This window comes from Ursus maritimus, unplaced genomic scaffold (genome assembly GCF_017311325.1).
Source record: "Ursus maritimus isolate PB19 unplaced genomic scaffold, ASM1731132v1 scaffold_1, whole genome shotgun sequence".
NCBI lineage: Eukaryota > Metazoa > Chordata > Mammalia > Carnivora > Ursidae > Ursus > Ursus maritimus.
This window is the reverse complement of record NW_024423343.1, coordinates 34,163,993-34,174,506: the sequence shown is the minus strand read 5'-3', so window position 1 is coordinate 34,174,506 and position 10,514 is coordinate 34,163,993. Positions and strand designations below refer to the sequence as shown.

The following is a 10,514-nucleotide window of genomic DNA, read 5'->3' as shown; positions in this document are numbered from 1 at the left end:
CTTTAGATATTTGCACCTTTTTAGGGGAGACACGATAGCCTCTGTCTGCCAAGAAGTTAAGTCAAGTTATAGAATTACTATCAGACATTTCTTTTGTGGAACTACAGATTAAAATGTCATCCACATATTGGATTATAGTCTCTTGAGGCAAGGAGATATCACGGAAGTCTTTACTAAGGGCAGCCCCAAACAAGTGAGGACTTGTCTCTAAATCCCTGTGGCAAGACTGTCCAAGTTCAATGAGCAGCCTGTGGGCTCGAAGGTGAGGCTCATTCAAAGGCAAATAGTGGCTGTGTTTCCTCACATAGAGAGATGCCAAAGAAGGTGGCTTTTCAATCAAGTACTGAAAACCAGCTGGCATCACCAGGGCCCTGGGCGAGAACAGGATATGGAGTTGGCATTATGGGATGAATAGGCTCCACTGCCTCGTTTATAGCTCTTAAATCTTGTACCATCTGATATTTCCCATTTGGCTTTTTTACTCTTAAAATCGGAGAGTTATAAGAAGATTGACAAGGCTTTAAAATGCCACATTTGAGAAACTTATCAATACGTGGTTTTAACCCAGCTTTTGCCACAGGGTTTAAGGGATATTGGTTTTTCTGAAGTATAGTGGCTGGGCCCTTCGAGGGCACTTTCACTGGCTGGGCTTTACAAGACCGTCCTGGGACATCGCCATCCCAGACCTGTGGGTTTACTTTCTTCCAGATATTAGGGAGGATATCAGGGATATTAGGAGGGATATCAGGATATCGGGGATATTAGGAGGGATATCAGGGTAAGGTGTTAGTTCTCCAGTTGTTAAAGAAAACAAGCCATCCTCTTCTTAGGTCAAAGCAAACCTGTTTCCCAGTTTATACATTACATCTCATCCAAGTAATGGAGTGGGACAAGACAGAAGGACCAGAAACCCACTGAACAGTAACCCACTGACTTTTGTATTCACAGGTTAAAGGCATTGCCTGGAGGCATGTTTTGGGTTCCCCTTCTCTGCCAATGATTTTATGGCTAGAAAAACAAGTTGGGCCAGAGTGTTGAATAAGAACAGAGTGGCTCCTATAGGAATAAGAAAATTGACAGACTTACCTTCCACATCCAGGATAACCCCAGCTTGGTCATCTTGATGTCATAGGGAGTGGAACCAGCCTCAGGGCCCTGTCATGCTGGATCCTCCAGTTCCTGCTCTGGGGAGGCGGGGGTGGGGGAGGGAGGAGTGAGTTCCTGTCTTCCTCTCTCTCTGGAGATGGGACAGTCCCTTTTCCAATGTCCCTATTTTTTACAGACAGGACATGGCCCTGGGGGAGAGCCGTTGTTTGGACATTCTTTGCTCCAGTGTCTGGTCTGGTCACATCCATGGCACGGGGTCCTACCTGCTCCTTTGTCTGATACCGGCTTTTCCTTTGGGCCCTGGTTAGTCTGGGGTTGTGGGGGATCCGCAATAGCGCCAGCCAATATTTGAGCCTGTACTTTACCCTGCAATTGAGCTCTCTGGTCCTTTTCTTGCTTTAAGGCCACATCTCTATTAATAAAGACTCCAGTAGCTACCTCTAGTAGGCGCTGGGTGGGAGTATGAGGGCCTAAAGCCATTCTATTCAGTTTTCAGCAGACGTCAGGTACCGACTGACTTATAAAATGCATGTTTAATATAGTCGTTCCCTCAGGTGAGGTTGGGTCCAGATTTGTGTATTTATGGATGGCTTCTATTAAGTGACCTTGAAGTAGAGCTGGATTTTCAGCAGCACCTTGAATCACTTCCTGAATTTTATCAAAGTTTACAGATTAAGAGAATCCTTTTTTCATTCCTTCCATTAATCAAGTGATCGTATGGTCTCTCCCGTCCCTAGTCTATCCTCTTGCTAATTCCAGTGTGGCTCGGTATTTGGGACAACAGCCCCCCCGCCCGCAATCAAATAACGTTTCCTATCTCTTGTTGCCAGTTCATCGGCAAACTCTCCAGCCCCTGCCCACATATGGTCCTCTTCCTCAGTGTAACATGTTAATATGATGTATCTATCCTGCCAGGTCAAATCAAACATCATAACAGAGAATTGTTGAAAGCCCTCAATAAACTGAGAAGGATTTTCAGAATATCATCCTAATTGTTGTTTTGTCTGAGCCAGGTCTGCCATGGGGAATGGCACATGGACTCTAATTGTGCCCATTTCTCTATTAGCAACTTCTGTATGGGGATGCATTCCAGATTCAGGTGGAACTGCTGGAAGATAGGGAGTTCCACTCCTAGTATGTCCAGCTGGGCTGGGAGCAGAGGAGTCTTGGGGTTTATAAGAAGGAGGGATAGTAACAGAGCCAATGTCCTCTTTGTTTGTACTGGATTTCTGCAGTGGCACAGGTTTGTTAGGAAGAATGGGCTTATTGAGACAATCATCATCCAATATGTCCAGAGGGGGTTTATTAACCTGGTTGGTGGTTAGACACATTCTGAAAGAAGCCCTTAGGTCAGGATCCTGATTTAGGGCCCTGAAGGCCTGAACATAGGGTGCCTCAGTCCATTTGCCCTGTTTCTTGCAGAAGAGATCTAACTGATAGGTCATATTGAAGCTTAATGTCCCATTAATGGGTCATTCTCCCTTATCTCTGAAGGAGTACTGCGGCCATTTAATGTTGCAGAAGATGATCCAGTTTTTTCTTTTTTAGATCTTGCAATCCAACTTGATTCCAGTGGGTTAAAAGGCATCCCAAGGGAGAATCCTTAAGGACTGAAGAAGATCCCATGTTCCTAGAAAAGTAAAGAAGGTCCGTTACCAAGAATCCCCCTGACTCCCACACAGGATATCTTAGAGGTTCCTAGTATCAAAGCAACCAGAGGCCTCCCTTGAACAAAATCGCTGTTGGTCACCACCCTGCCATAAAGTCCCTATAGGAGGGATTGCCGGCATCCCCCCACTTCCCCATTGCATTCTAGACTACAAATGGATGGTGGTGAAAGGACCAAAATACCGTGCCATGCCTTGCCATGAAGAACCCACCATTTCTAACCCATGGAAAACACTAGAAAAGTTTTACAAGAGGAAACGACCCAATGTTGTAACTTAAGTAGTTAGTAGGGGACAGTGATGAAAAAGAGTAAAGATAGAAATCCATCATGACCTAAGCGACATTCCAACACATATAGTCCTTACAGCCAACTTCCCTAGGAAACGGTCCCTGATTGGGTTTTAGTTCAATTGGGTACTGGTTTCAGCCAGCTCCAGGTGGAGTTCTGGCAGCCAGAATATATGAAGGGGATCACATTAGACTAATGAAGAGGAAACCTCACATGGGATTCTTAAGTTTGGCAGCCACACTAGCAAGTTAGGTGGCTGTCCTATGCCCAAAAGACAATTCTGTGTAAGAATAGGAATAAAGGGACCTGGGTGGCTCAGTCGGTTAAGCAGCTGACTCTTGGTTTGGGCTCAGGTCATGATCTCAGGGTCGTGAGATCAAGCCCTGCTTTGGGCTCCCCGCTCAGCAGGGAGTCTGTTTGAGGTTCTTTCTCTCCCTTCCCCTCTGCCCTCTCCCCCTCAAATAAATATATTTAAAAAGCTATATATATATATGTGTGTGTGTGTGTGTATATATATATATATAAGGCAGGTCTCTGCTCCTCCCTGTACAGTAGCCATGGGCTAGAGGAATATAGCCTGAGTAATTGACATGAAAGTGTTCCAATAAGACCGTACTTTGAAATGAAAGTAAAGGGAGAGGAGTGGAAGTACTCACCATGTTTGCACCAAGCCTTAGAATCCAGATGAGATTTGAGCTCTACATTGGATGCCAAAATGGTGTGACTTGAAGTTCAAGTCCAGTAGTGAACGACTAGGAAAGAATTCTTGAGATGTTTCTAATGCAAAAAGGTGATTTTCTTATATAGCACAGGAGCAGCACCCCTGGGCAGAAAGAGCTGCACCTGAGAGTGCAAGGAGTGACTGACTATATACTTACAAGTTTGTGGAGGGAGAGGGGGGAGAGATAACATTAAGTTTTTAAGGACTTTCTGTATGCTGAAAGCAAGGTCTTACAAGAGCTTGAAGATTTAGTTGCTGTCAGGACAAGGTTGCTTTTAGTCTTTAATAAAACATAAACATTGAGGCATTCAGGCAGCCATGATTCCTTGAGGAATGTCAGGCTTGGAGCATTTCAGGTACCTATCAGTGTGCTGCAAGCTGTAAGGGGATTTAATTTAAGCTACATTTCTCTTGCTTTATTTTCCTCATCAGGCACAGTATAGGTAGTAAGTAGGGTGGAAGAACAAAGAACACCAGAAGAAGCAGTCAGCCATTATAAAATGTGGTGTGTTCTAGAGAACAACTGACCAGACATGTTAACAGCATAAAAGGGGGAGTGGGTGAGGGGACTGTTCTAGATTAAAACAGACTGAAGAGACAACAAACAAATACATTGAATAGCCTTTGTTTGACTCAAAGAAATCAAGTTGTAAAAGGGCTTTTTTTGGATGCTGGGAAATTTGAGGATATTAAGTAAATATTTTGTGAGGTGTGAAAATTGCACCTTGAGTAAGGAAATGTCTTTTGGAAAATGTATGCTAAAGTACTTAGGTATAAAGTAACATTTCTGAAGTATTTGGCTTTAATATACTCCGGAAAAAGTTAAGTAACTATGGAAAAAAGTTGACTATTGTCAGAGCTCGATGAGGTATATGGCGATGCTAGTTGTACTTCTCACAAATTTTCACAAAATTTCGTGTTCACAAAAACAAAATGACATGGGAAATTGTTCTAGGTATATTTTTTTAAAGATTTTTTTGTTATTTATCTGAGAGAGAGAGAGAGTGGGGGCGGGGCAGAGAGAGAGGGACCAGCAGACTCTGTGCTGAGGGCCAGCCGGACCAGGGGCTCCTATCATGACCTCATCACCATGAGATCATGAGGAGAGCTGAAATCAAGAGTTGGAGACTTCACCAACTGAGCCTACCCAAGTGCCACAGTATTCTAGGTATATTAAGTGAAAACAAGTCTGGAAAACAACTAGTTTGGTTCTATTTGAGTTTTTAAAAAGGAGTTACAGGTAGATTTCAAAATTGTAAAGATTGACCCAAAAATTAATAAGTAAATTCTAAGTTGCAGGCTTACAGATAGTTTTTATATTTATGCTTTTCAGTATTTTCCAAGTTGCATTTTAAAAAAGTTTTCGAAGATGTTTATACTGGATAAACTGTGAAGAGCTATCAAGCTTTTTTTTTTTTTTAAGTCTGTATCAAGGTAGCTCTCGATTTTAAAAACAAACTTGGATAATTATTTCTAAAACTGTAAGATAAAGTTGTAAAACCACCGGTTGTTCTTAAGTTCCTTCCCTGCAAAGTTGGAATGAATGGGACTGTTTTATTAGGACCGTACCAGGTGTGGTGGGAGCGTGGTGGGAACAGTGGCACAAAATACGACTTGTTCCGGAACTGCACATATGGCTGGAAAGCCCCTTAAAATATGCACCAATGAAAGACGACCAAGGAGACGCCGCAGGACCTGGCGCACCTGCCGAGGGGCGGAGAGCTCGGCGTGGACGCGGCGAGTCGGCGCGAGGAGGGGAGGGTTCCGCCAATGATCTCCGCGCGGCCGGAGCGCTCGCGTGACGTCCTGGGATCCGCGCAAGTTTTCGCCGCGAGGCGCACGGAATTTTGGGTCTTAATGGGACTTTCTCCCTGGGGCTTGGCTGCCGGGTAGGCTCCGGCGGCAGCGCAGTCGGCGACTCCGGAGTCGGGTGGCGGGCCGCGCCAGCATGGACCGGGCGGTGGAGCTGCTCTTCTACGTGAACGGCCGCAAGGTGAGCGCGCTCGCGGCCGCTTCTGGCCTGGGGGCGGCTTTGCCCGCGCGCGCGCGCGCCTCCACCCCCACCCGGCAGGCGCGCCGTGGGCTTTCCCGACAGCCCTGGAGCTCCGGGCCCCGCTCGCCAGCGTTCCTCTTCCTTCTCCTCCCGAGATGCCCCGCCTGACCGCCGACCCCACCCTCCCCACCCCGCAAACAGGAGGAGAGCTGGCGAGTCTTCCTCGTCGGGGTCAGCGCTGCCCAAACTTCCCCCTCAAACCCGCAGATAACGGAACGTTCTCGTAGACGGGGAGCCATCTATAGACGGCTGAGCCTTGCTCTCAGCACTCTGCTCTCGGGTATGTCTGGATGAGCAGAGAACAGTTCAGACCAGAGGACGAACAAATTCCAACGACTCTTACCGTTCCTCAGATGACGCAGCTGTGACCTGCTCAAGGCTCAGCAAGTTCCTTGCAGAGCCGAACCCAGAGCTGGGTTCTGGGGCGGGCCTTCCTTGGAGGTGCTCCCTGCGTCTGCTGTGACGTGACGTCTGTGCTCTCAGAAACCGGGCTGGCTCCGCAGAGCCTCGGTGAGAGTTCTACGCAGTTCTCAGTGTTTGAGGGCAGCAAAGCCCTTGGGCATCCTTGAAAACACCCGTCACCCCCGACGTGGCCATAAACTCCGTTCACTCAACGCTGTCCCAGCATATTGGCACCACTTTGCAAGGGAGAAACTGAGGCAGGAAGGTAAAAGGGCTTCCTTAAAAGATGACAACCAAGCCAGGGCCGTGCTACCTGCCTTTCCACAGCGCCAGCACCCTCAGAGCCACCCGTGGTCGCTGCTTCTGCCGCAGGGGTAGCCACAACACTTTCCCTGACTAACTGGCGTGAGGGACACACCAAGAAGTTGGGGTCAAGCATCAGGGCCTCTCACCGGAGGCCTGTTCTAAGGCCCTGATGATATTTTTACACTTGTGGTTTTGTAGTATTTTTCTTAAAGAGGACCCCTCCCCAAATTGTACAAGTTCTAAGCCCCATAAAACCTTCCTCTGACCTCGTTGCCTGGGTTCCACTCTGGATAACATGAGCTTGTTATTCCTGATCTGTAATGGGGGCCCTTAGGATTCCCTCAGAGGACTACTCTGAGGGTAAAAATTGGCAGTGGGATGAAGTGTTAGCATTATGTCTATTCTTTCTTTGCATGACTGAATGGCATAGCAAGCAAAACTCTGGCCTTTTTATTTCGACAAACGAGGATTCAATTCCAGCTCTCTTACTGTGATGCCCTAAACTTTTAGAGCCCCAGGTCCTCTGTTAAAAGGGGGTACTACTACTTAGATCAGAGTGATAGTGCTTATTTAGTTTGTTAAGGGTCTGCTCTAGAAGGCAGGGTTCCAGTGGTCTCGGGATGCAAGAGAGCGCAGAAATGGCAAAGTCCCTGCTTGCATGGGGTTTGCATTGTGCTGGGGAGGCAGTGGAAATGTGTAACGTCAGGCAGCGGTAAGCGTAGGACAGAACAGAGAGCAAAGTGAGGAGACAGAGTGAACAGGAGCTGATATTTTAAGTGGGATGGATGGTTAGGTCTCTCTGAAAGAGTGACATTTGAGCAGTGACAAGTATAAAGTGAGGAGCAAACACCCGGGGGAGGGTATCCCAGATGGAGAGAATGGGAGTACAAAGATCCTCAGACATGGGGATTTCTGCGTGCTAAGGGATAGCGAGGAGGGTGGTGGGGCTGGAGATGTGGCTAGGGGCCAGAATGCTAGGGCTTTGTAGGTGACGGTAAGGATTCTGGTTAAACAAGGAAACTGGTTTTTGAGTCTAGCTTCTTCCTCATCCTCCCTTCCCTGCCCCCCAAACAAACTGTAGTGGAATTTTTAACATAATAGCTAACAAAAACAGTTTGTGCTCTATTGATTTTTAAAAATAGATAAACTAGTTCTTATTTATGGGCTCATTTTTATCTATGGGTCAAATGTCCTGTGATCATTTGGAAAGTACACTCTAAAGATGTCAATTCAATTTTTGCAGTTAACCCCCCCCTTTTTTTTTTAAGATTTTATTTATGTTTTTGTTAGAGAGAGCGAGCACAAGCACGGGGTGCAGCAGGCAGAGGGAGAAGCAGGCTCCCTGCTGACCAGGGAGCCTGATGTGGGACTCCATCCCAGGACCCTGGGATCATCACCTGAAGGCAGACACTTAACGACTGAGCCACACAGGCATTCCTGCAGTTACCCTTTTGAAAGAAATCATGCTACTCTTTCTCTTTCCTCTTCCTCCCTTCTAAATTGTTAGGTGTATGCGTCAGTGCTGGCAAGCCATCCTGATTGCCACATAGAATTAGAATCAAGTTTTTTGTATAGAACATGAGGGGCTGTTGAGAAAAGTGAGAGAGAGAGAAACCACCAGGGAAGAGGACTCTTAAGGTCAAACACAACCTCTCGGATTAAAAACTTGCCTCTGCGGCCCTCTGCCCATTTTTTAGTTGAATTTGGGATCTTTTGGTGTTGAGTTGTATTAAGTTCTTTGTATATTTTGGATATAAACCTTTTATCAGATATATCATTTGCAAATACCTTCTCTCATTCACTCGGTTGCCTTTCTGTTTTGTTGATGGTTTTCTTTGCTGTGCAAAAGCTTCTTTTATTATTATTATTTTAATTTGGTGTAGTCTCAGTAGTTTATTTTTGCTTTTATTTTCCTTACCTGAGAAGACATATCTAGAAAAAATGCTGCTGAGGCAGATGTCCAAAAGATTACTGCCTATGTTTTCTTCTAGGAGTTTTATAGTTTCAGGTTTGCATTTAGGTCTTTTATCCATTCTGAATTTATGTTTGTATATAGTGTAACAAGTCCGGTTTCATTCTTTTGCATGTAGCTGTCCAGTTTCCCCAAAACCATTTATTGAAAAGTCTGTCTTTTCCCCATTGTACATTTTTGCCCACTTTCTCCTAGCTTCATTGATCAAATAAGTGTGGGTTTATTTCTGGACTCTCTAGTCTGTTCTGTTGATCTATGTGTGTCTATTTAGTGCCAGTAGCTTATATTTTGATTGCTACACCTCTGTGGTATATCTTGAAATCTTGGATTGTGGTATCTCCAGCTTTGTTTTTTTCTTTTCAAGATTGCTTTGGCTATTTTGAAATAAGTAATATAGAGAAAGACAAATACTATGTGGAATCTTAAAAAAAAAAAAAAAAGCAGACAAAAACAGAAGCAGATTCATAAAGTAGAGAACAAACTGGTGGTTGCCAGAGGAGGGGGGTTTAGAGGGACAGGCAAAATAGGTGAAGGAAATTAAGGATAAGCTTCCAGTTAAAAAATAAATAAGTTACAGAGATGGAAAGTACAGCATAGGCAGTATAGTCAGTAATATTGTAATAACATTGTATGGTGACAGGTGGTGACCACACTTATTTGGTGAGCACTGAGTAATGTATAGAATTGTATAGAAGCCAGTTAGGAGACTCTAGGTGATGTGATTAGCCTCCAGTCTGTGCTTTTTTGGAAAATCCCCTCAGGTCACCAAAAGGTGTCATCAGGCAGGGTCTAAGGCCATCAGGAGGGAAGGCCAGTGCATATTGGTCAGGTATGTAGTTACAGAGAGATTTCTGGAATTTTTCTTGCTCCACCAGGGACCCCCAGAACAGGTGACCAACTTCGCATAGAGTTTGAGTGAGGAAGAAGCCATAAATAAGTTATACCCCAGATGCAACACTCTAACGCAGCTCAGGCACTAAAGCATGTTATTCTACAGGGCAGTGAGGCGTAGAGATCAAAGGTGTGAGCTTTTGGAACTAGTTAGTCATGGGTTTGAGTCCTGTGCTCTCTGCTCTGCCTCTTGGCAGCTCTGTGGCCTCAGGCAAGTTGCTTAATATCTCTGAGCCTCAGCTTTTCCCTCTGCAAAATGGGGCTAATAACAGTAACTTCTCTCATGGAACTGAGATAAAGATTAAATTCCACAGAGAGTGGTTAGCAAGGTGCTTGGCACGCAGTAAGTACTCAATATGTAGAAATGGTTAATATCTGTACCAGAAAATAATCTGCTTCATGTGCAGAGCCAGACCTGCCTGGATGTGCCAAGGGGGCTGAAAAGTAGTCATTGAACATTATTTGCTCAACAAAACGTAGGGTCTTGATATTAGTATAGGAATCTGGAAAAAGCTTTCCATTAGCTGGTCTTTCTTTGGGTCCTTGGTCTGCAGAGCTGAGGGAGGAAATTTCTGGGATGGTTGTAATGATTCAGAGAAAAGTGAAGGGGGGTGGAGGTGGCTTAGGCAAGGAGAACCAACAATTAAAATGCATTTTAAAGCCACCAGAAGCTCAGGCAGAAGTGTCCTCACTGCCCGTCCCCTTGGCCTCCTCTGTTGTAAGGATGCTGGGGGTTATTGCTCTTCTCTACTGGGTCCCACAGCATACCTCTCTTCTTTCCTCTTCTTTCACGTCTCAGCCTTGTCCTTTCACATATATCTCTTTCCCTTTCTTAGTTTCCATTCTTTCACCACTTTCTTGCCCCTCCTTCTCTCCCTTCTCTTTCTTCTTTCTGCCTCTGTCTTGGATGTGGTGAAGACCCCCTCAGGTACTAGTCACTGGCACAGAGGAAAGTGGTTTTCTCAATTTTGTGCAATATGAACTTGATATCTCACAGAGGGCTGGTGGAGATACAGAAGGACAGACAACACTCAAGGCTGTACTGAGCCAGGAACATGTCATGACCTTGATCCAAGAACTGGCATCATCTCCCCAAACCAGAGTC

At 45.4% G+C, this 10,514-nt stretch overlaps 1 protein-coding gene and 1 long non-coding RNA gene across 11 annotated transcripts in view; one reads left to right on the top strand and one right to left on the bottom strand.

Annotated features, from left to right (window-relative positions):
• Positions 1 to 2,395: 2,395 nt before the first annotated feature.
• On the bottom strand, positions 2,396 to 6,744 carry LOC121105403. The gene is made up of 2 exons (XR_005837876.1): positions 6,182 to 6,744; positions 2,396 to 2,737 (listed from the first exon to the last, which is right to left on the bottom strand). It is a non-coding gene; the product is annotated as an uncharacterized LOC121105403 (long non-coding RNA).
• The window catches only part of LOC103659730 (aldehyde oxidase), a 161,516-nt gene continuing 156,370 nt past the window's right edge, over positions 5,369 to 10,514 (top strand). For 9 of the 10 annotated variants that reach the window (XR_005837875.1, XR_005837867.1, XR_005837866.1 and 6 more), the window contains exon 1: positions 5,369 to 5,778. Coding sequence is in view for 1 of the 10 variants with exons in the window: in XM_040642184.1 (XP_040498118.1) it covers positions 5,734 to 5,778 (45 nt within the window). In the remaining 9 variants the exon portion in view is untranslated. The remainder of the gene's footprint in view (positions 5,779 to 10,514) is intronic. The other variant, XM_040642184.1, reaches the window with a different exon arrangement.